The sequence below is a fragment of the Diabrotica virgifera genome, chromosome 1 (genome assembly GCF_917563875.1).
Source record: "Diabrotica virgifera virgifera chromosome 1, PGI_DIABVI_V3a".
In the NCBI taxonomy this organism is placed as follows: Eukaryota; Metazoa; Arthropoda; class Insecta; order Coleoptera; family Chrysomelidae; genus Diabrotica; species Diabrotica virgifera.
This window is the reverse complement of record NC_065443.1, coordinates 56763475-56790917: the sequence shown is the minus strand read 5'-3', so window position 1 is coordinate 56790917 and position 27443 is coordinate 56763475. Positions and strand designations below refer to the sequence as shown.

General features: G+C 33.4%; 1 protein-coding gene across 1 annotated transcript in view; it reads left to right on the top strand.

Moving 5' to 3' along the window:
* LOC114327734 (sodium/potassium/calcium exchanger 3) overlaps positions 1 to 27443 on the top strand; it is a gene marked incomplete in the record, with an annotated part of 139661 nt that overhangs the window by 36405 nt on the left and 75813 nt on the right. Inside the window, 2 exon segments of the mRNA XM_050657506.1 lie at positions 3143 to 3330; positions 23357 to 23504. Of these exon segments, the coding sequence (XP_050513463.1) occupies positions 3143 to 3330; positions 23357 to 23504 (336 nt within the window).

Genomic DNA, 27443 nt, shown 5'->3' with positions numbered 1-27443 from the left:
GGTTTTTGTGGGTCGCTGAGTAAGAATATCATAACGGCGTTGGTCTCCGAGGTACGTGCGTCCAGGGTGGAACTCGTCACCTGAAGTTTTGTTATAATAATTTAAAATCAGTTAAATACCCATTATTTGGGAGTATCTGAGCACCAATTTTATGTCGGCGATGGTCTCTAAGGTACCTGGTGCTCAGGGTGGAACTCTTCGCCGGAAGTTTTAAGTTATAATCATTTAAAATCAGTCAGTAACCATTACTCGCGGTTTTGGGGGGCGAGCACGAATTTCATGTCGGCGATAGTCTCCAAGGTACCTGGTTGCCTGGTTCGGTTTGCATTTAAAATTGGAAAATATAGCTGACTCAATTAAAAGAGAAGGAAATAGCTCTCATACAAACTGCAGCGGAAAATAGCCTTTTACGAAGTCAGGGTTACAAGAGTTGCCAATGCGAAGGTGGTTGAAAAAATAATAAAATGTGCATGTCGTGCAAATAAAACAAATTGGAATTTAAAATACCATGGTTCACTAACTTGTCAAATTAGTCTTCAAAAGTTGTTTTATATAAAAAATGGTACATCATGCATAATTTTATTTATTTAACAACATTGGTCATTTGCTTCTGGCCACTGTCGTTATTGACCGCTTATCGATAAAAACTCTAATTTTAAGTTATTTTTTTTACAATATTGGCCAATAGTGCTATTGTCGTTAAAGGCCGGGCATTGTCGTTAATAACCAAAGAAAAAAAAAAAGATTTCACAACATTGCCCGGTTTTAACGTCATGTCCAATTTACACCATTGTTTTTGAACTGACTGATTTTGAATTATTATAAATTATAACGTAAAACTCCAGGAGACGAGTTCTACCCTGGGCACCAGGTACCTCAGAGACCATTGCCGTCGTGAAATTCGTGTTTAGCGGCCCACAAGACCCCGTGTATAAAAATTTAACTCACTTCCGTCAATATTTTTCGAGTTCTAATTCATTTTCCTACTCTTTGAGATGTACCTTGAAAATGCATTGTTCTTATGCACAAAATGCAATTTTCATCCCCCGGAATCAATTTAGTTCATAAAATTTCCTGACACTCTCTGGAATCGAATGCAAATAGTTGCGTGACGATTCATCTTACTGCACAAAATTCCTGGGTTTTGGGTGTATTTAGTGTTTCGTTGATTCGCCTAATATGCAATATTAGTCAAGGGCGCATCTGTTTTGAGATGGACGTTGAGAGGTGACTCAAATTTTTTTGCAGAAATTGCTTGAAAATAACTCAAATGATAATATTTGAGTTATTTTCCTAATCAAAATGGTCCGGAACATTGTTTAAAAAATCAAAATGTCAAAATATGAAGGAAAAATTCGATTTTTTTATTGGTTTTTTGATTATAACTTTAAAACTGTTCATTTCTGAGAAAAGTTGTACTAATATAAAAGTTGCGAAATTAAATTTCCTATAATATAGAATTGGTTAAAAATTGAAACAATAGTCACCCTTGTTGCAAAATATCAATAATTGCGAAAAGAACTATACAAAAACAAGTATTCGCATTTTACGTTTTTCACCCATTTGTGCTACACTTAGGAGCTTCATATTTTACCTAGAAAAACTTTATGATATAGTAAAACAACACTGTAAATTTCATTAAGATACCTTTAATATATTTTGCAAAATAAATTTTGCAATCCAGCTTTCGCAAAAAAAAATCATTTTATTTTAAATGTCGCAGGACTGAAAATAAAGCAGATAGCGAGTTGAATTTTTTTTTTGCTTATAGAAGTGTACTATACCTTTCATTTGCAATTTGAAAAATTAAAATCGATTAAATACCACGGCGTCAGGAACTTTTTTAAGTAAACATTAATTTTTGGTGCTACGCGCAGGACAGCGGTGTTCGATTCACACACGTTGATTTCCACCAAAATTTCTTCCAAACTTTATCTAATATATTATTTTCTTACTCTATATTTTGTTGTATTTTAATATTTTAATTCCACAAAAATCAAACTAATTTTATTATTGTTTGTGAAATATTGTTTAAACAATTGCACATGTTTAAAAGTAATTAACTTTTATACTCTAAGTTAAAATATATGAACAATGAAAGTTTTTGCTAAACAAAGTGTTATTTCGAAGGATACAGTATGTGTTTTTATTTTGCAATTAACAAATTTATTCATTTATATCGAAACGTAATAAAAATTAAAATGTATCAATCATTATCAAAGGTCATTGGAATGCCCAATCAGAGCAAACTATCCGCTGTCCTGCGCGTAGCACCAATAAATTAATGTTTATTTAAAAAAATTCCTGACGCCGTGGCAGTTAATCGATTTTATTTTTGCAAATTGGAAATAAAAGGTACAGTACACATCTATGCGAAAAAAAAATTTCAACTTGCTATCTGCTTTATTTTCAGTCCTGTAACATTTTGAAAAAATGAATTTTTTTTGCGAAAGCTGGATTGCAAAATTTATTTTGCAAAATCTGTTAAACCGATCTTAATGAAATTTAAAGTGTTGTTTTACTCTGCCATATAGTTTTTCTTGGTGAAATATGAAGGTCCTAAGTGCAGCATAAATGGTTGAAAAACGTAAAATGCGAATACTTGTTTTTGTATGGTTTTTTTCGCAATTATTGCTATTTTGCGACAAGGGTGACTATTTTTTAAATTTTTAACCAATTCTATATTGTAGGAGATTTATTTGTGCAATTTTTATGTCAGTACAACTTTTCTCGGAAATGAATACTTTTAAAGCTATAATCAAAAAACCAAGAAAAAAATCGAATTTTTCCTTCATTTTTTGACATTTTGATTATTTAAACAATGTTCCGGACCTTTTTGAGAGGGAGGAAAACTCAAATATTATTACTTTATTTATTTTCAAACAATTTTTGCCAAAAATTTTGAGTCACCTCTCAACGTCCAAATGTACTAATATTTTTACAGATGCGCCCTAGTTTATATTTGTTCTTGTGTAAACAAATTTTTTGTTCGTCGACCTGAAATTGGATTCAATTTTTTGCAATTGGATGGCTTTTTTGAAATATCGTTGGAAGAATAATTTATCGTAATAAGCGATGACGATATTGGAAAATATTTTAATCACAAAATTTATTTTTGTTCTGAACCATTAATCTTTTTTAGATTTGAAGATGAAAGAGGATATTGCTGGGGCAACCATCATGGCGGTGGCCAACTCCAGTGCTGAACTATTTATTAATTGTGTTGGTACATTTGTAACCGAAGGAGATTTGGGAATTGGTACAATTGTCGGATCAGCAGTATTTAACATATTAGCTATACCAGCGAGTTGCGGTCTTTTTGCAAATATGGTAAGTTATAATAATTTTATATTATATTTAAGATATGTTTCAAATTATAGCGTTATTTAAGAAAGGTGATAACGCAGACCCCAGTAACTATAGAGGGATAAATTTACTGAGCGCTATGCTGAAACTCACAACAAAAATACTGATGGAGAAAATAATGGCCTGCATAAATATATCGGATGAACAACAAGGATTTATAAGTGGAGGATTAGGTAACGATGTAGTTTTTGTGATAAGCAAATAGCGGAGAAATCATTAGAATATAAAAAACCAGCCTTTTTCTGTTTCATAGATCTAGAGAAAGCGTTTGATAGAATCCAATTAAAAGATGTGATACACCTACTATATTACAAAAATTTACCACTGGATATCATAAAACTGATAGAAAACATATATATGTAAGAAATAAAATAGAAATGAAAGTCAATGGAATAATAACAGAACCCATAGAAACAAACACAGGAATCAGGCAAGGAGATTCACTAAGCCCTCTATTGTTTAACATAATATTGGATGCAATAATAAAACAAGTGAAGAAAAAAGTGGGTACAAAATGGGCGATAGAGAGATCAAAAAACGCTAAATACGCTGTTACGCCTTACGCCGGTGACACCGTGTTAGTAGCAGAGTGAGATCACCTACAAAGATTACTGCACGAATTCAACATTAATGCAAAAGAAATGAATATGAAAATATCAGCCCGAAAAACAAAAAGCTTGGTAATAGCCAAAGAACCTATAAGATGCAGATTGGAGTTAGACAATCAAATTATACAACAAGTAATGACTTTCAAATACCTGGGAATTAATCTATCAACCGACAACAATATCGAAGAAGACCAAATAATTAAAGCCACACACGACACAATTTGGAAAAACAAACACCTAAGATTGGAAACAAAGGCCCGAATATATAAATTTACTCCAGAAAGCCACTGCGCATCCGCTAGGAAAAATATTCTAATTCGGATTTTTTGCACAATCTTACTCAAAAAGGACCTCTTTAACAAATTTGCATGTTGCCAGGACCAAAAGTTGGTCAAAAATTTTTTAAACGTTTTTTTTTTGTTTTTTTCCTAAAATTATTTTTTTTGCATGCAACAAATTTTTTTTAGGTTTTTACGATCATTCCAAACAGAAAAGGTCTTTAGTGACTTTTCTCTAAAGTTGATAGTTTTTGACATATAAGCGATTAACAATTGAAAAACTGCCAAATCGGCCATTTTTAACCCTCAAAAACTATGTAAAAAACTGAAAATTTGAATGTTGCCAAGGTAAGTAGATATTCTTTAAATATCGATTGATAAAATGCCGAAGAGTTTTTTGCAATACAATATTCAAAACTCCTTTGTTTTTTAATTGCTACTCAGGCGTGCGCGACACTATTTTCCACCGTTGCATGTGTATACAGTATGGTGCAAATGAAAGAAATAAATTAGTTATTTCGTAAACCGGTGACTTTAAGGAAAATCCCGAAACAGGTCGATTTTTAGTTTTAAATTATTATATTGTGGCATATATGGTATACTAGTGACGTCATCCATCTGGGCTTGATGACGTAATCGATGATTTTTTAAATAAGAATAGGGTTCATGTGACAGCTCATTTGAAAGGTTTTTCAATTATCTATTCAGTAATATAAACATTTACATAATTACTTATACATGGTATCCAAAAATTTTTTATTAAATTAAATTATTTAACAAATTGACAAAAAATTAAATTATTGGACACCCTGCATAAATAATTATGTAAATGTTTATATTACTGAATAGAGAATTGAAGAGCCTTTTAAATGAGCCAGCACACGACCCATATTCTCATTTAAAAAAATCATCTATTACGTCATCACGCCCAGATGGATGACGTCACTAGTATACCATATATGTCACAATATTATAACTTAAAAATAAAAATCGACCTGTTTCGGCATTTTTCCTTGAAGTCGCTGGTTTACGAAATAACTAATTTATTTCTTTCATTTGCACCATACTGTATACACATGCAACGGTCGAAAATAGTGTCGCGCACGCCTGATTAGCAATTAAAAAACAAAAGAGTTTTGAATATTGCATTGCAAAAAACTCTTCGGCATTTCATCAATTGATGTTTAAAGAATATCGACTTACCTTGGCAACATTCAAATTTTCAGTTTTTCACATAGTTTTTGAGGGTTAAAAATGGTCGATTTGGCAATTTTTCAATTTTTAATCGCATATATGTCAAAAACTATCAACTTTAGAGAAAAGTCATTAAAAACCTTTTCTGTTTGGAATGATCCAAAAAACCTAAAAAAATTTTGTTCCATGCAAAAAAAATAATTTTACGAGAAAAACAAAAAAAAAAACGTTTAAAAAATTTTTGACCACCTTTTGGTCCTGGCAACATGCAAATTTGTTAAAAGTGGCCCTTTTTGAGTAAGATTGTGCAAAAAATCCGAGTTAGAATATTTTTCCTAGCGGATGCGCAGTGGCTTTCTGGACTAATTAGTTAATAGGCCAGTTATGACTTACACGGCCTAAACAATACCAGATATAAGCAAAACACGAAGACATCTGGAGACCAACGAAATGAAGATCTTAAGAAGGATTGCTGGAAAAGGACTACAGGGTAGGGTAAGAAGTGAGGAAATCAGACGCATATGTGGGGTAGACCATGTAAATACTTGGGCAAAGAACAGAAAATAAGATGGAATGAACACATGAGTAGGCTGTCTAAATCAAGAATAGTAAGAATAGCCAGGGACAAGTCACCGTTAGGCAGAAGAAGTATAGGACGCCCACGGAAAAGATGGAATGACAACTTAGGGGCAGAATGAAAAGCACCGTTGAAGACAAACAGGCAGTACTGCCTATATAAAAAAAGAAGAGGAAGAAGAAGAAGAAGAAGAAGACATTTTTCTCCTTTTTGCCAATAAACTGTTAAAAGGTAGATATAATTGTTGATAAGTTTAGTTTGGCCACATGTAATATATTTTTTAGTCTAAAATTAGTTAAGCAATATAGAAGTTAAAGGATATAAATGGAAATCTCTTCTTCTTCTTCTGGTAGCACTACAACCCTGGGTGGGTCTTGGCTGACTGCACAACTCGCTTTCATCTCGAACGGTCGTCCATCATAGTTGGGTCAGTGGGTAGCCCCATTGTTCTTAAATCTGACCATACCTATATATTGTCTCTCCATCACATTCGTGGGCATCCTAAGGGCCTTCTTCTTGTGGGGGCTTCCTCCCAAATCAGTTTGGTAATGCGGTTATTAGGGAGTCTCTGGACATGGCCATATAATATCCCCCTTCTATTCAATATATATAGTGAACACATTATGCGTCAAGTTTTTGAGGAATGGCAAGGTGGAGCAACGATAGTAGGAAGAAAAATAAAAAACCTACGTTATGCTGATGGCATTGTTATATTGGCGTCGTCACCAGAAGAACTGGAAGAAATTATGAATAGGCTAAGAACGGTGAGTAAGGAATATGGTTTGAAAATAAATACACAGAAAATCAAAGTAATGATCATCGATAGAATCAGAAACAACCAACCGGAGATAAGAGACTTGGCAGATTACGAAGTAGTCAGACAATTTAATTACTTAGGCTCCGTTATTACTAACAGTGGATGATGCGAAGACGAGATTCGTAGGCGCATCTTAATGGCCAGATCGGCAACAGCCAAACTCACAAAATATGGAAGAATACTGACATTACAGAAAACACAAAATTACGCCTTGTTCTAGCGTTAATATTTCCTAGCGCCACCTATGCTTCAGAGACTTGGACCATTAAAATAGTAGATTCAAAACGTATAATGGCATTTGAAATGTGGGTCTACCGGAGAATATTGCGCATACCATGGACCGCACAAATAATTCAATATTAGCCGAACTTAACATAAACACTAGAGTCAACACAACTATCAACTAAAATATACTGAGATATTTTGGACATATAACTAGAAGAAGAGAAGGCATGGAACGAATGATAGTTGAAGGCAACGTAGAGGGCAGAAGATCCAGAGGAAGATCTCCATTACGATGGTCGGACCAAACAAAGGACATGACTGGTTACTTATTCTTCGAAGCAAAATAACACGTGCAGGAGAAAGAGAATTGGACAGAAATAATCAAACGACCTACATGGCGCCACTACATCCTTACGAAGGAGAACAGATAGAGGAGGAGGACATGGCCAGCCCATCTTAAACGCTGAGATTTAATTTCCTGGACTATGGCAATCACCTTATACATCTGCTTGACCTCAGCATTTGTTCTCATTCGGTATTGGTTGCTATTAGGATGGAAATATCATCACCAAAAATATGTATTATTAAGGGTAGTATTAGATTTAGAAACAGAATCATACAGAAGTCAAGAAAAACGAAATAAAAAATGAATAACATGATTATTCCAGTTCAATCAGAGAGCGCAGCAAGCACCTATACCGGTTTCTAAACTTATTATTTGACCCAACTAGAACAAACCCCGGTGTGAAGTCACGGATGGCAACGAACGAAATGGCAGGGATGCCCTAGCGGCAACTGTTAGCTAAAACTAAGTTTTCAATATGATAGCACATAAAACAACATCCAAAAATGCTATTATACATCCTACCAGACTGAAAACAATGAGAACCTTCTCTGGTAACACCTCCGAGGCTTCTACCTCGGAGCCTCGGAGGTGTTACCAGAGAAGGTTCCCATTGCTTTCAGTCTGGTAGGATGTAGAATAGCATTTTTGGATGTTATTTTATGTGCTATTAGATTGAAAACTTAGTTTTTTTTTAAACATAATAATCAACTACTAGAAAAGTTAGAGAATATAAAGGAACTGTTTAACTTATTCCAGCACAAAAGTGAAACACCTACAAGGTGGCACAGTACTTACACTTACCATTTTATTACTTAAAAAGGGAGACCTCAAAAATGAATTTTTACCTGAAAATTACCTTCCAACCTCAAGTTGGTTTAAACATAAATTTTTAAAAGACACAATACGTGACAAATGTGGTACCAAGTGAAAATCAGAAAGTCGACTGCAAGGCAATAACATTAGTCCATAAATGTCATAAAATCCAATCTTAAATTTACAGGATCAATCAAACCACCGAACTGCAAAGAAGGATCGATCAGTTTTGTATGCATATGAATCTATCAGACATCTACAAAAGCAACATGTCAAATTATTTGAAAAAGAAGACCATTGACAAATGTATGCTTCTAGTAGTTATGCCTTACGGCATCGAGACACTTTTTTTAACCCAGGCCACAGCAACCGAACTCTGAGTTTACCAAAGGAGAATAGAAAGGTCGCGTCGTTCCTTTGACTGACAGAGAAACATGGGGTTCGTTCCAAGACGACACATTTGTACGATCCCTTGGACCGTCACGAAATCGATTGGACTGTTTTAATGCGCAGAATCGCCCTTGAACGGTTTTCTTTCTATCCCGAACCGATTACCGGTACGTAACCCTCTTAGAACGTATTTGTGTACCATTTCAAGTTCGAGTTGCGCCTGAGCCATTTTCAGTACGAGTACCACAGTACCACTAGTAGCAGTGCCGGATTAACCATTAGGCAAAATAGGCAGTTGCCTAGGGGCTTCGGCTCCAAAGGGGGCCTCGCAGGGCCAAAAACGGAAAATAATAATTAGAATTAAATAAAAATATAAATCGTATTACGTTAAGAAACTCAATTATCACGCAATACCATAAAAGTGATTGTGAACGTACAAAACTACATAACAATGCATACTTTTGTTCACATAGAAAGCCTATATTCTGAGAATTAAGTCGCTAATGTAGATGCCGTGTAAGTAAGAAGTAACAGTACTACGGTTTCCCTACCCTCTCCTACACTACCCATGCCTTTCGCTCTAGATTCCCGCGGATATGATCATTTAGCCCCTTATTTGTCTTAGTTTGGTTTTGTTCTTTGGAAGAGAATGACTGTTGTCGTGTAGTTAGGTGCAGTAGTTGATCAAATAGTAAGTAAAGTAGGTACCCACCTTTGGGAATTTATAATCAAATGCTTAAATCAAACTCCACTAAGCGATCCCATTCGCCACGATCTAGTCCTTAAAGAACAAGTAGCACTAGATGGAGTGCAGGGGCTGATGCAACAAGAGCTTTGTCTAAAGGTTACAACGCCTTCAAATCTGCTCTTCATACACTTGCTGAAGACACTAATCAGAAAGTTGAAACAGTTCGTGAGGCTTAGTGTTTGTTAAAATAAATGTCAAAAAAAGAAACATTCATATTGAATCAGTTTTGGTCAACAAATTCTAGAACGCATCAACGTTGTCAGTAAATCATTACAGAGAGAAGAGATTGAACTTCAAACTGCAGTCCAGATTCTAAATTCATTTTTAGAGTTCTTAAAATCCCAAATAGATAATTTTTGCTTACTACGAGCAGAAGGCCTGGGATCTTAAATACCTTTAATATTCCGACGAGAGTAAAGGACAACCAACAAGAAAACTACATTTTGATGATGCTAATTCCAATGAAGTTTATCTACAGGGTGGAGAAAATTTAAAGGTTGAGACATATCTACAAATTTTGGATAAGCTAATTACTGAGCTGAGTCGTCGGTTGACAGCGTACGAGTCAGTGAACTCAGTGTTTTGATGTTTTGTGTATTTTTCCTAAACTGAGGGATACTCAAATAAAGAAGTGTGCTTCAAATCTTCATGAAAACTATTCCGATGATACTAATCCTGAAATTAAAGATGAACTAGTGCAGTTCAAATATTTTATTGCCCAGCTTCAAGACTTATAGGGAAAACAATATATTCCTGCTTCATTCATGATAACAAACTCGAATCGACGTTTCCAAATGTGTCAGTAGCCTTTAAGACTTATCTTATGCTAATGATTACAAATGCAACAGGCGAACGCGAACGGTCATTTTCAAAAATGAAAATTATTAAAAACGTCACCGTTACATCTTATATCTATGGAATATCGCTCGGAGATGAAGAAGTTTTCCGTGGTTTTGGAGGGAGAAGGCGTAGGTTTCTTAAGGGGCCTTATAGCCCGGGTTGCCTAGGGGCCCCATGATAATTAATCCGGCACTGACTAGTAGTTTGATAGATGGTTAGAAATTAATATTTCTAACATGTTCATTAAACATCACTTCAACTACAAAATCTTCCTCAGAATCGATATCTGACATACAATCGCTATCTTCTATGAAAAAAATAAAAATAAATTATCCATAGTTTTAAGATTAATAAAAAAAAAAGAATTAGTAATTATTTAGACGGAAATCAAGAGTCACAGGTACACTTCGCGTCAAAAAAAAACTGGTACCACTCTTATAACCGAAAATCGCGTTTTTAAAGTTGTGTAAGTTGATCTTGTCAAATGTGTCATTCTAATTTCTAGGGAAACGTTGCCAGTCATCTCAATTAAGTACCCATACATTGATTCGTGTTTTATTATAATTTATGAAAATATTTCAATTCAAAAATAATGATAGTAAATAAATCTAGACATAACTTTAAATTATTATATTTAAATTAAAATCGAGAATGGTGATTGGTTTCTCGTAAATTGTACCTACTGTAAATATATTGAGTTGTAGGATACTAGAATAAACACACGGGAAAAATAAAAAAAAATGATTTGAAATTAATACAATATGAATAACTTTTACAATGAACAAGTGTGGAATTTAAATATATGTAAAAAAATAAATGAATAAAAAATCCACGAGGAAAAAATTTCCTGTATTTGGCTGTATACCATTTATTACAAAAAACCGTGAAATCCCTTATAAAAGGTATATTTGTTAAAATCCCTATATAGGGCTACATCATAAAACAAACAGAACTAGTTTTCAATCGGTTGACGATTATCAGTGTTTCTTAATAATATCAGTGTTTCTTAATCAAACATGCTAACCACCAAAGTAAAAATATTAGGGTAAAAACCCTTTAAAATTAATCCGTCATAGGAACATTTAAAAATGATGTGACTTTACACATGGACGTACAAAATATCCAATATTTCACGCTCGAGGTACCATTGAGCTAAATTTGACTTGTTCACATCATGGCTGTGTGGAAGCAAGTAGTTCGCATGTTCGCTTAGAACGCATTTTTTATAATGCGCATGACGAGGGCAGTACGAATGATGGTTTTCATGTCACTTGGAACGCGCCTATGGTTAACAACGCGAAAATAAGAAGAACAGGTGTCACAGATGTCATAGAGCGCACAGCAAAAAATTACGGGAGGTGCTCCTAAAAACATCACTCTCGAGGCAACGAGCAAATAGGAGAAGCAAAGATAGACCACCTACACCTCTATTATAATCAGCAAGCAGTAGTAAGAATTGAAAAAGAAACATCTGAAGAAATGGAAATAAAGGAAGGTATCAGGCAAGGCTGCATAATATCACCCCTATTATATAACGCTTATTCTGAAGTGGTAATGCGAGAAACTCTGGAAAATGAAACAGTCGGCATAAGAGTAAATGGAGTCTTAGTTAACAACATCAGATATGCAGATGATACAGTAATAATAGCCGATAGTTTACAAGACCTGCAAAGACTCACGAGTAAAATAGTAAGGTGTAGTATGGAGTACGGACTCTCTCTCAATATCAAAAAGACGAAGTTTAGGAAAATTAGTAAGAACAACCATAATAATAACGAAATCTTGATAGTAGAGGGCCAGCAGATCGAAATAGTAAAAAAGTGCACTTACCTAGGAACACTTATAACAGAAAATAATGACTACACTGCAGAAATCACAGTCAGAATCGAAAAAGCACGTTCTAATTTTATGAAAATGAATAAGGTCCTATGTAGCAAAGATTTTAACATTAGCTCGTAAAGTACGCCTAACAAAATATTAAGTATATAGTGTAGTATACTATGGAGTGGAATCATGGACGTTAAATGTAGAGACAATGAGACGACTTAACGCCTTTGAAATGTGGACCTATAGAAGAATTATTAGGGTTTCCTGGGTAGATAGAGTTACGAACAACGAAGTACCGAGAATAGGTAAAGAGAAGGAAGTTGAACACAATTAAAGAAAGAAAACTACAGTATCTCGGACATGTGATGCGGGGCAAGAAGTATGGCATCCTGCGACTCATAATGCAAGGAAAGATAGATGGCAGAAGAAGCATCGGGAGAAGACGAATTTCATGGTTGAAGAACCTGAGAGAATGGTTTGGATGCAGCTCAAAACAGCTATTTAGAGCTACTGCCTCAAAAATTAAAATAGCTATGATGATTGCCAACCTTCGTAGCGGAGATGTCACCTGAAGAAGAAGAACGGAAAGGGTAATGGAAAGAACAATGCTGGGTATGCGACTATCACATAAAAAGAGGAACGACTGGACAACAACAATTGCCAAACTCAAATGGAGCTTTGCAGGCCACACTGCTTGACAAAAGACCAACGTTGGAATGCCACAATAAAATATTTGGAGACCTTACGAAGGGAGACCACCAAGCGGAAGACCACAGATGCGATGGGTAGATGACATAAAAACAATAGTTGGAAAAAATTGGAAGTATGTTGCTCAGGGTAGGGATTGGTGGAAGGAGTTGGAAGAGGCCTACGTCAATAAATGGACGATGGAAGGCTACGATGAAATAGCTATTTGTATAACAAGGGAGGAAAGTGTTACTTTTCCTCCCGAGAATGAAGTTTACTGCCCGACGCGTAGCGGAGAGCAGTAATCATTCAAGGGAGGAAAAGGCACTTTACTCCCATGTTATAAATTTGGTTTTTCCACCTTCCTCAAATAACAAGTCATTTTTTCATTTTTACTTAATTTATTTTATGCAACTAACCAACAAAATGTATAAGAACTAAAATTAACAAGTAGGTACAATATAACTGTCAACTGTCAAATATAAATCAAATTATTAATGTAAACATTGTTAACTCAAAATAAAAATTTACTGTTTTTTACCATTCTGCAAAATACAGGGTGTTTTATAAATAAACGTTAAAATGTATAGATACTTACGTAATAGAAAATAGATATTATACAGGGCGTCAATAAGTTATATTTCATGAATGAAATACCATGACGTCACTTTTACTTTTCCTCCCTAGGGAGGAAAACTTCAACTTTGCTCCCTACAATCAGGTCCGGAAAAGTATACTTTCGGTAGAGGTAGGTGGAAAACTTCTTTACCCTACTCTAATACGAAAGATCTCATAATAGTCCAGTCGGGATAGCATTTGACCTTTCATTACGAGCTGCCCCAGATTTTATTTTTTTAATCTTTAGGGGGGGGGGTCAATAATAGTATAAATTTAAAATCTCGACTCAATTTGACCCGCTGCGTTAGCCGCCATCTTGATTTTAAACGAGAACCGTTTTTGCTCAATTTCTCCGCCATTTTCAACTTTTCGACAAAAAGTGTAGAAACCGAAATTGTTGAGATTGCGATTTTATATAATTTCGTTTATTTTAATTATTTTCATGAGGTCGATATTTTTCTAGTTAAGGGGAAAAGAGTGACAGTTAGAGCATAATTATTGATTTATTAAATTATCTCGTTTATTATTAATTATTAGTTTTACCACAAATTTGAACCTATCCAAAAATGAAAAGAATTAAATTTTGTACAATTTTGATTTTTTTCATTTGTTGGATAAAATCAATATTTAAGATAGTATGTATGCGTTAAAGACGCGAGCGTAAGACCTGATTGATTTTATAGCAATTGTTTTTCTTTCAGTGTCTCCGCAATTTTCAACTTTTCGGCAAAAAGTGTAAGGACTGAAATACAATTTTTCGAAAGGACTCCCCCAACAGGGTCCAAAATTTAAAAAAAAATGTTGAAATATTAAAATATGTTGGCTGACATGAAACTTAATTATCGACAGACAAATTCAACCAATAAAACCTGCTAGTTAATAAAATTAAGTGAACTTAATGCATATAAATTATTATTTATGTCTTTTATGTATGTATCTACTTAGTTTGGTTGGCGTTTTATTGGAAGTTTCAAAAATTGTATAAAATATAATCCTCTTTATTTTTGTTACTGTACAATATGTCGTAAAGTTAATTATAAATGAGACAATTCAATAATAATTATGCTTCCCCGTCGCTTCCACTATTTTCCGCCTTAACTAGGAGAATATTGATAGCATAAAAACATTGTGAAGAAGAAATTGTAGGAAATTGCGTTTCCAACAATTTTAGTTGCAACCGTTTTTGTCGAAAAGTTTAAAATGGCGAAGATATTAAGCAACAACGGTTCTCCTTTAAAATAAATATGGCGGCTAATGGAACCGCGGAATTCAGTCGAGATTTTAATTTACACTACTATTGATGTGCCCTAAAGGATAGAATTATAAAATTTGGGCCAGCTCGGAAACAAGATTCAATTCACTAATTATGCTCCCCCCACCACTTTGACTATTTTCCCACTTAACTCGGAAAATATCAAGCGCATGAAAAAAATTAAAAAAAAATTGTAGGAAACCTCATTAGGAAAAATTTTAGTTGGAAATGGCGTAGATATTGAACAAAAACAATTGCTACAAAATCAATCAGGTCTACGCTCGCGCCATTATCGCATACGTACTACCTTAAATATTAACTTTAGCAAAAAATGAAAGAGATTAAAATTGTGTAGAATTTAATTCTCTCTATTTTTGTATAGGAACATTTTTGTAGTCAAACTAATAATGAACGAGATAATTTAATAATTATTCTCTAATAGAAAATGATCATCGAATAGAAAATTAAATTTTCAATAATTTTGGTTGTTATTCTTTTTGTCGAAAAGTTGAAAATGGCGGAGATAATATAGAGCAAAAACGGTTCTATAGAGCGTTAATATAGAGCAAAAACAAGATGGCGGCTAACGCAACGGCGGAAATCAGTCGAGATTTTAAATTTACACTACTATTGACCCCCCCCCCTAAAAATTAGAAACATAAAATTTGGGGCAGCCCGTAATGCAACATTAGGCCTGTTATTCGTCTACCCCGACTGGACTTCAAGGATTTTTATTTTGCGATAAAGCTTGATGTGATGTGCTCAAATAAAATTCACATTCAGAATCAAAGTACCTACCGGTATTAGCTAAGAACACTTATCAACATCAAATTTAAATCACCAAAAATAATGGTGGCCTCTGTAATACTTTATTTTTGGCATTGTCACCATAAACTCTTTATAAATATGTTTAATGATTTGCAGAATCACTATAATGATTATTTACATCATTATGTGCACGTTTTGAATAACAATCAATCTATATTATGTTTTTTAGGCGGCTTGTTTTAAGTTGTTGGCAACTGTGTCATAAGTTGCCTATCTAGTTACTGCGTATTGAGCGAAATTTTTAATATTTTTACTTTTCAAACGTTAATGGACAATGACAAACTATGTAGTCAACTAATTATCGAACATCAAAGGTTTTACTGTGATAAATTAATATCTACAAATATTTAACAATTTCTTTTCTCGCGGTCTTATCGACGACCAATAGTGTTTTTTATGTCTTTCATTGTGCAGTCAATGAAGATTTTAATCGATTTTCATGAAAGTTGGTGAGTGGTTAGAAGATAGCTTGAGAAATAAAAGTGATCTGGTACCAGCTTGCGCTTTTACGCTGGGGTTGGATGCCACCCCTTCTCTTTTATAAGCATTCTAAACCGGTCAAAATTTTGAGGTCATTACTTATGCTAAAATAAAGAAGCTTTTACAGATATTAGTATAATATATTATATACTTATACGTGCATAGAAATCCGCCCACTTAAAAATTAGGTAATTTTTGATGTCTCGTATTTCCTAAATCTGTTGGCCGATTTAAGTGCTTTTATCAATACCGCTGTAATAACATTGTTGCTAAACATTAAAATTTTCAGTGCATACCATACCAGGTATACGAATCTAACTGTGTTTTTTTCTCAAAGTTCGCATCACCCCGTGGAATATTTAAGCATTTATAAAATACTGAAATTAAAACCAAACTATAGGCTCAAGTTTTCTTAACATTCTGTTTCTTGATTAATTATGTTGGATAATAAAAAAGTTAGGTACTCTAACAACTAGACATCTTCTTCATCAATTAGTCTAGAAAGCCACTGCGCATCCGCTAGGAAAAATATTCTGATTCGGATTTTTTGCACAATCTTACTCAAAAAGGACCCCTTTTAACAAATTTGCATTTTGCCAGGACCAAAAGTGGGTCAAAAATTTTTTAAACGTTTTTTTTTTTGTTTTTTTCCTAAAATTATTTTTTTTGCATGGAACAAAGTTTTTCTAGGTTTTTTGGATCATTCCAAACAGAAAAGGTCTCTAGTGACATTTCTCTAAAGTTGATAGTTTTTGACATATAAGCGATTAAAAATTGAAAAATTGCGAAATTGGCCATTTAACCCTCAAAAACTATGTGAAAAACTGAAAATTTGAATGTTGCCAAGGTAGGTAGATATTCTTTAAACATCGATTGATGAAATCCCGAAGAGTTTTTTGCAATACAATATTCAAAACTCCTTGGTTTTTTAATTGGTAATCAAGCGTACGAGACACTATTTTCCACCGACGACAGTATGAAGCCAATGAAAGGAATAAATTCGTTATTTCGTAAACCGGCGACTTTAAGGAAAAACCGACCGAAACAGGTCGATTTTTATTTTTAAATAATGATATTGCTGCATATATGGTATACTAGTGACGTCATCCATCTGGGCGTGATGACGTAATCAATGATTTTTTTAATGAGAATATGGGCCGTGTGCTAGCTCATTTGAAAGGTTTTTCAATTCTCTATTCAGTAATATAAATTATTGAATAGAGAATTGAAGAACCTTTCAAATGAGTTACCACACGACCCCTATTCTCATTTAAAAAAATCATCGATTAGGTCATCACGCCCAGACGGATGATGTCACTAGTATACCATATATGCCACAATATCATAACTTAAAAACAAAAATCGACTTGTTTCGGGTTTTTTCCTTAAGTCGCCGGTTTACGAAATAACGAATTAATTCCTTTCACTTGCACCATACTGTATACACATGCAACGGTGGCAATTAAAAAACAAAGGAGTTTTCAACACTGTATTGCAAAAAACTCTTCGGGATTTCATCAATCGATGTTTAAAGAATATCTACATACCTTACATAGTTCTTGAAGGTTAAAAATGGCCGATTTCTCAATTTTTCAATTTTTAATCGCTTATATGTCAAAAACTTTAGAGAAAAGTTACGAAAGACCTTTTCTGTTTGGAATGATCCAAAAAACCTAAAAAAATTTGTTTCATGCAAGAAAAATAATTTTAGAAATAAAACAAAAAAAACCTTTAAAAAATTTTTGACCCACTTTTGGTCCTGGCAACATGCAAATTTGTTGAAAGGGGTCCTTTTTGAGTAAGATTGTGCAAAAAATCCGAATCAGAATATTTTTCCTAGCGGATGCGCAGTGGCTTTCTGGACTAAATGCAGGGTGTTTCTAAATAAGTGCAACAAACTTTAAGGGGTAATTTGGCATGAAAAAATAATGAGAGTTTGTTGTATAAATATAATATGTCCGCAAATGTATTGTTTTCGAGATACGGGATGTTGCAATTCACGTGAATTGTAAATTGTAGAATTCCCTCATCTTCCTTAGTCTCAGCATCCATATGGCTTGCAAATTGTAGAAGCCTCGGAGGTGTAACCAGAGAAGGTTCCCATTGTTTTCATTTTGGTGGGGTGTAGAATAGCATTATGTTGTTTTATATGCCATTAGATTGAAAACTTAGTCTTTTTTTAAAATATGCAAATGTAATTTGGTAGGTTTTAAGAGATAATTATTTCGGATTTTGTGACATACAATTAAACATTTTATATTCACCATTAGCGTGCATACGGTCATATTACCCCTATCCGCGCCAATGGTGAATATTAAAGTTTTAATTGCATGTCAAAAATGTGCAATAACTACGTCTTAAAATCCACCAAAATTTATTTGCATTTCTCAACCGGTTTTAAAGCAATAAATAAATCGTCAGTTTGTAAGAAAAATTTCAACATCCCGTATCTCGGAAACGAAGCATTTGCAGACATACGATTATAAAGCAAATTGTCATTATTTTTTCATAAAGAATTACCCCTTAAAGTTTGCCATACTTATTTAAAAACAACGTGCATTGATGAAGAACATGGCTAGTTGTTAAAGTACCTAACTTTTTTTATTATCCAACATAAGCGAATTAATAAAAAAACAGAATGTTAAGAAAACCTGAGGCTATAGTTGGTATTTAATTTCAGTATTTCATAAATGCTAGAATATTCCACAGGGTGATGCGACCTTTGAAAAAAAAAACAGTTTGAATCGTACACCCGGTATACAATGAACATTTAGCTGTATAGTAACAGTATTATTACAGCGGTATTGCTAAAGAATCAGACTATCACACTATTTAAAAAAAAATCACTTTAATCTGCCAACAGGTTTAGGAAATACGAGACACCAAAAATGACAAAATTTTTAAGTGGGCGGGTTTCTATGCACGCAAATTTATTTTAATTTTTGTGGAAATAGGTTTTTTTATTTTTCACTTTTTCCTAAAAAAAATCAAAAAATCCTCTTATCTTCATCATAACTTGCTTAATTTTGATGCTGTTAACTTCTTCTGGAGCTCACTTGATAGGAATTCCTGAGTAATCTGGCAGGTGTTTAGTAAATTTATATTATAAAATAAATAAAAATGCATACCATTTTTATTACGTTGCAATGCGAAGGCAAAACAATTTTATTTTTTACTTAGAATACGGAACGCAGTCCAGGACTCTGAATCGACGATTTTCGACTCTAATTGGAGTCATCGTCGGAGAGACGTATGCCTGCTGCTCCATACTCGAAGTGACCAACCATGAAAGCTTATCCCCACATTGCAACTGACGTGTATGGATTAGATGACTAGCGTCATCTGGCAATTGAAATGTAAAGTTTTCAATCCTAATAGCAACATTAATAATATTGAAAAATATTAAAAATATAACCAAAAGATTTTTAAATTGAAAACTTATTAGTCCATTTCCCTGGTGACACCTCCAAAGCTTCTACAATATGCAAGCCAGATGGATGCTGCAGTGAAGACAAAAGGGAAGGAATTCTACACTATGCAATTCACGACCCCCGTCTGCAGCTTAGTAAAGATCCAACCAGTGAAATGAACCAATAAGTTTTCAATTTAAAAATCTTGAGTAATATTTTTAATAGTTTTCAATATTATTAATGTTGCTATTGGGATTGAAAACTTTACCTTTTACCTTATTTATATATTATACAATTCATCATTATCCTGTTATTTAAACTTGAATAATTAGATCTGAGTAGGTACTCGCCGAAAAAAATATACATCCAATTACCTGTAACTCACTTTGAATTTTTAAGTAATGGACTTATTAGATTTTTTTGTTAGCTTCAATTTAGGTAATAATAAATTATTTGTAAAAAATTTATAGTTTTTGAGTTATACAGGGTGTTTCATTGGGAAACGGAAATACTTTAATGGTGAGTAGAGGTCACCAAGGCGGTTCTAGGTCTACTAAATTTTTTGCCCTACCGACTTTTATATCCAAGTTACAGGGCGTTTTATAGATTTTGCTCATTTCTTTCCTAAGCCATAACCTTAGAACCACCCTGTATATTTTTTTAATATTTGGTACACATATCTCTCATTCAAAACCCAAACGACCGACATACTAATCACAAGAAACATCCAGGTCCGTATTAACAAAAAATTATAAAATATTTGTGACCTTAAAAACACCCTGTATATTGAAATTTTGAAAATATGTTTACATATTTGAAAAGAGCACAAAAAACTAAGTCTAATAGTTCGCTTCGATTTTTCGGCCAGACAATTTTTTGACTTTAATTTTGAAATTATATTGAATTTTTTTAAGAACTCCACTCAAAAGCAGGTATTATTAACTTTTAATTATAAATTATTAAATTTATTGAATAAACACTCATTTTAAAATGAATCAATATTTATTTAACACATTGGTAAGGCCCGATTATTACTCACAAGAAAAATCCAGGTCCGGATTAACAAAAAAACATAAAGTAATTGTGACCTTGAAACAACACCCTGTATATTGACATTTTCAAAAATTGTTTGCACATTTGAAAAGATCACAAAAATCTGAGTTTATAGGTTCACCTTGATTTTTTGTGCAAAAATTTATTAACTTTTAATTTTGAAATTAATATATTCAAATTTTTAAGAACCCTGAAATTAATAAGCAGGTTCTTAAAGCACTTTTATTAAAAAATCATTCAAGTTAATGAATAAATACTAATTTTTAAAAATAATCAGTCATTATTTACAGCATTAGAAGGACTTACTTACTGATCACAAGAAAAATCCAGGTCCGTATTAACAACAAAATACAAAGTAATTCTGACCTTGAAAAAACACCCTGTATATTGAAATTTTTAAAATACGTTTGCACACCTGAAGAGAGCACGAAAAACTAAGTTTAATGTCCCGCTTTAATTTTTTGTGCAGACAATTTAATGACATTACTTTTGAAATAATATCGAAATTTTTATTATGAGTTCCCAGAGTTCTTTAAAATTTCGACACAATATCAAAATTAAATTTTGAAAATTTCAATATACAGGGTGTTTTTTCAAGGTTACAATTACTTTATATTGTTTTGTTAATCCGGACCTGGATTTTTGTTGTGATTTGTAAGTGGGTCATTCGAATGTCGTCAATAAGTATTGATTATTTTTAAAATGGGTATTTATTTAATAACTTTAATAATTTATTGTTAAAAGTGCTTTAAAAATCTGCTTTTTAATTTTAGTGTTCTTAAAAGTATAAATATATTTAATTTCAAAATTAAAGTCATTAAATTTCCTTCACGAAAAATTAAAGCAAACCGATAAACTCAGATTTTTGTGGTCTTTTCAAATGTGCAAACAAATTTTGAAAATTTCAATATGCAGGGTGTTGTATCAAGATCACAATTACTTTATTTATTTTTTTGTTAATCCGGACCTGGATTTTTCTTCTGATTAATAATTGGGTCGTTCCAATGTGGTAAATAAGTATTGATTAATTTTAAAATAACTATTTATTCAATAGCTTTAATAATTTATAATTAAAAGTTAATAATACCTTCTTTTTAATGTCAGCGTTCTTAAAAAATTCAATATAATTTTAAAATCAAAGTCATAAAATTGTCTGGCCGAAAAATTGAAGCGAACGATTAGACTTAGTTTTTTGTGCTCTTTTCAGAATTTTAATATACAGGGTGTTGTTTTAAGGTCACAATTACTTTATAATTTTTTGTTATTCCGGACCTGGATTTTTCTTGTGATTAGTATGTCGGTCGTTTGGGTTTTGGATGAGACACATGTGTAGCAAATATCAAAAAAATATACAGGGTGGTTTTAAAGTTATGGCTTAGGAAAGAAATTGGCAAAATCGATAAAACACCCTGTAACTCGGTTATAAAAGTCGGTAGAGCAAAAAATGTAGTATACCTAGAACCACCTCGGTGACCTCTATTCACAATTAAAATATTTCCGTATCCCAATGAAACACCCTGTATATGAAAAATCGTTTTAGAAAATGCATTTTTCCACGAAAAATTAACGTATATTTTTTAAATACCTCAAAAAGTAGTACTTATTTTATTTTATAATCTTCAACAAATTTTGCTTAGAATTTGTTACTCTATCGATTTATTGAGTTTTAATAAAATAATTTTCACTCCCGAGAAGGGGTGGAATCCACACCCAGATTAAAAGCGCAACTTGGTACTATGTCATTTCTATCTCTAGAGGTATCTTCTACCTCTTCACTTCTAACTATTCATAAATTTTCATGAGAATCGATGGAGATTCAACGAAATTGGAGGTGAAATTATGAAGGTTAAATAGATGTATCAAATGATGTACAAATTACTAGAAAGACTTATAACATAGATTAATTCCAATCATACTAAATTAATTCCAGTTGAACAAGCAGGTATTTTAACAAAATCATAGCATAACACTCAGTGGTATCACTTTAAACACACAAGTTCTTGCAATATTAAATCTGAATAGCACTTGACACGGCCAATGTGTACCATGTAAATTATGTGTACACAAAAATGAAGAAAATTGACCTTACATTTTTAACAGCGGAGAAAACCTAACCACTAAATAAATAATGAAGTAATGTCCTTAACAATCATTATGTGGGCCAATATCTCTTATTTTGATTTTCCCTTTTTTTAATATTCAACTAAAACATTGTGTTCCGTAAGTTAAATATTATTTAATAATTTTAAATGAACAAAAAATACCACATTATGGTAAATAAATAAATTTAATTTTTTTTCCAAATTGGAATAATTTTTTATACATTTACTTTCGAACATACTGTTTTAGTTTTGATACTAGTGATAGTATTTATTGTATAATAGGTTTAATAAACTTACAAATAGTCCTGGATCCCGCGTACCAAAAAAAATTATTAACAGCAAACTGAAAATTTGTTAATAATTTAATGGTGTCTAGTCGGACAAATTTTGATGTACAAGAACACTGGAACAGGTGAAGTTTTAATTGTGGAACAGGTTACAGGTTTCGAACGTCAGACTGCGAAAACGTCCCATGTATTTTGTCGGACAGAACTTCCAATTGATTTGTTACGTACCCTTTCGTTAAAATCTCATGCATTAAAATCGGACTGCTATTTACCACCAATATAATACCTGCCTTTTGACATGTTATACGTATCGGACTTACTAAAATGACCATGACATATTTGTCGGACAAACATTTTTTCATAATAAAGGGTGCTATTTAATACACTTAAAAACAACCTGCTAGTTTTCACAATCATAAACTCGTTAGGATGACAGGTTGCACAAATAAAATCACGTTCCATAATTAAAACATCCCCTGTTCCCGTGTTCCCATATATCGAAGATTGTCCGACAGACACCGTTAAACTATTAACAAATTTTCAGCTGGCTATTAACCAACTTTTTTTGGTGCGCGGCATCCTGTCCTAAAAGTTTTTCTTTTAAATTCAGGCAATGGATATTGAATGGTGGCCCATAACCCGTGATAGTACAATGTATGGTTTTGCAGTAATTGCTTTAATTGTAGTTTTAGAAGATGGCACAGTTCTACTTAGTGAAGCTATTGCTTTAGTTGTGTTGTATTCTCTATATATTTTATGTAAGTATACTTTATTATTCTAATAACAAATGTGATAACTAATACTCTGTTCCTTATCCTCTTTGTCTTTATCCTTATCTAAGTCGTTGAAAGACTGATAAATTTTGTACACACTTGAATGAATGAAGGAAGTTAAAAAAGTATATTAAAGTATGTTTAAAAATAAAGTATGTTTAAAGATATTTAATTTCCTCAGCTAAGCGCTTTCGACAAAAATGTCATCTTCGGAGCTAATGGTCATAGTATAAAAAAGAAGTACTACTACTTAGAGCTGTATGTGTGTGCACCATATTTAGAAATTTTGTCTGCTGTGCAACTCCGTATGATGAAAGATTAATTTAATAATAAATAAATGTAAAAAAGTAAACACAACCACTTAAACGTTACAAACATATAAAATTTTGTTCATGGTATCATTGATGGTTCATTGACTACTCAATTACACCGCTTCACTTGAAATGGTTGGGTGATACCCATTACCATGAACAAAATTTTATAAGTTTGTAACGTTTAAGTGGTTGTTTTTACTCTTTTATATTTATTTATTATTTAATTAATTTTTCATCATCCGGAATTGCACAGCAGAAAAAATTTCCATATATGATGCACACACATACAACTCTAAATAGTGGTACTTCTTTTTTATACTTTGACAGCGTTTTGAAAGCGCTTAGCTAAAGAAATTAAATATCTTTACACACTTTAATATACTTTTCCACTTCCTTCATTACCAAAGATCGGCTTCCCTAATTACATTTTTTTCATACAATTGTGTTTTATATCATATCTATATCAATCCCCTTAACTTACATATCGTGGTTAAGCGTCTCTTATCAAGTCTTCTCTGGTTTTCTTCTTCAAATCCTTTCGGGAACTTATAAATCATCGTTTTTGTATAAACATTCCTCTTTATGAGACAAGAGATTTTCTTATCCCTTTGTTGTATTATCGCACCTTTGACCATACAGTAAAAAGTACCTAGCACAGCTGACAAAGGGATTTACTACTGAGAGATCATAAATACTACTTAGGTACTTTTGCTGACGATATGGAAATAATATCCAATAGAACTGCAGGAATCTGTTACTTATTGCAAAGGAAGTCTTTATCCTATTGGAAAACGAGGCCAAGAAATTGGGTCCTAGCGTTAATGATGATAAGACGAAATACATGGTCCTACCGAAATTCTAAGACCAAGAATTAGACAAAATGTCTTGTACCCATCAGTGAATATACAACATCGAAGTTCTTAAAGAAGTCAAATACTTGACAGCAATCAGAAGATTCAATAATAGCTATATAGAAGATAATAGCTAGATCCCCAAGTGACAATATTACTAGATAGTATCGGAACGAAAAATACTACGGACTAACATTTTTGGTTTGTCGAGATAAAATAACAGGGAAATAGAGAAGGAAGACTTACTAAGAAACTCCAGACACTCTATAAAAATAAAAGCAAAATACGAATATAAAATGGACGGAACATGGCCCGATAGTAGGAGGTCAGATAAAAAATATAGTAATAACTGATCTAGCAAAATAGTAATATACTGGACAAGAACGAAAACATCATCACCACCTTTGCCTTATCCCTATGCGGGGTCGGCTTCCCTAATTGCATTTCTCCACACAATTCTATCTTGGGTCATATCAATGTCAATCCCCTTTACCAACATGTCCTGCCTTATCGTCTCCCCCCAGGTCTTCTTTGGTCTTCCTCTCCTACTCCTTCCAGGAATCTGCACTTCAGCTATTCTTCGTATTGGGTGATTAACGTCTCGACGTTGAACATGACCAAACCATCTTAACAAATGCTCTCTCATTTTGGCATCAATTAGTGCCACACCTAGACTTCCCCTAATATACTCATTTCTAATTTTACCCTTCTTTGTCACTCCACTCATCCATCTAAGCATTCTCATTTCCGCCACATGCATTCGTTGTTCCTCTTTCTTCTTCACTGCCCAACATTCAGTTCCGTACATCATAGCCGGTCTTATAGCTGTTTTATAGAATTTTCCCTTCAGCTTCATTGGAATTTTTCTGTCACAAAATACACCACTCGCTTCTTTCCACTTCATCCATCCAGCCCTAATTCTACTGCATGCATCTCCATCTTTTTCTCCATTACTCTGTAATACCGATCCCAGGTACTTAAAACTATTGCTTTTTACAATCAGTTCACCATCCAAAGATACTGTTTTATTTGTAGTAACTCCATCTTTAAATGAACATTCTTAATACTCTGTTTTTGTCCTACTAAGTTTTAAACCTTGTTCCTCCAGAGCTTGCCTCCACTGTTCCAGTTTTTGTTCTAAGTCTGTTTCACTATTTCCTACTAACACATCATCAGCATACATTAAGCACCATGGAATGTTACCCTGTAGTTTCGCTGTTTTTTGGTCCAAAACTAATGAGAACAAATACGGACTAAGCACAGAGCCTTGGTGCAATCCTACTTTCACATGAAATTTATCAGTTTCTCCCACACCTGTCCTAATACTAGTCGTTACTCCCTCATACATGTTCCTCACAATCGATACATATTCACCAGGGACTCCTTTCTTATTTAGTGCCCACCAAAGAATCTCTCGAGGGACTCTATCATATGCTTTCTCAAGATCAATGAATACCATATGAGCGTTTGTTTCTTTACTCCTGTATTTTTCCATCAACTGCCTTATAATGAAAATTGCACCTGTTGTTGATCTGCCCTGCATAAAGCCAAATTGATTCTCGGATATTTCGGTCTCTTCACGTATCCGTCTATCAATTACTCTTTCCCGTATTTTCCTGGTGAGGCTAAACCGTTTTATAGCCCTGTAGTTTGTACATTGTTGTAAATCTCCCTTGTTTTTGTAAACAGGTACCAGTATACTGCTTCTCCATTCGTCTGGCATTTGTCCAACTTCCATAATTCTATTAAATAGACCTGCTAGCCACCTTGTTCCTGTCTCTCCCAATGCTCTCCATACTTCCCCAGGAATATCATCTGGTCCTACCGTTTTCTTTTCTTTATTTTTTGAAGCGCTTGAGCCACTTCCTCGTTTGTTGTTTTGGTGACCATTGCTGCTACTGTCTCTGTTGACTCTACAGGCTGTCTGTCAAATTCTTCATTTAATAAGCTGTCAAAGAACTTTCTCTATCTCTTTTTGACATCCCTTTCGTGAACTAGAATTTTATTATTTTCATCTCGGATACATCTACTCTGATTAAAATCTTTTGCTTTTTTGCTCTGTGTTTGGCTATTTTATATATCTTCGTTTCGCCTTCCCTGGTATCAAGTTGATCGTATAAGTTTGAATACGCTTCTGCTTTGGCTTCTGCTACTGCTACTTTCGCTTCCTTTTTCGCCACCATATAGTTTTGAAGATCTGTGTCGGATGTGGTTTCTTGCCACTTTTTATAGAATTTTCTCTTCTCTTTTATTTTTCCTGGTACTTCGTTTGACCACCACCAAGTCTCTTTATCCTCAAACTTTTTTCCTGACGTTTTCCCAAGTATTTCAATAGCAGTCCCTCTAATACTACTGGTCATTTTTCTCCAAATTGTATTAGGGATTCCTTTCATGTTCCAACATATTTTTTCTACTATTCTTCTTCTGAATAGACATTCTTTCTCATATTTTAGCATCCACCACTTGATTTTTTGTGGTCCTCTCCGATATTTTTGTTTAGTTTCGCTTTTTACTTCGATGCCCAGAACAAGCAGCTTAAGTTGTTGGCTTACTGTCTCACTAACTATTACCTTGCAGTCCTTGCATTCACGTATGTCTTCTTTCCTTATCATGAAGTAGTCTATTTGGGATTGATGTTGTCCACTTTTGTAGGTAATAAGTTGAGTTTCTCTCTTTTTAAATAATGTGTTAACAATCGCCATATTCAATGCTGTTCCTATTTCAAGCATGTCATCTCCAGCTTCATTTCTAGTTCCAAA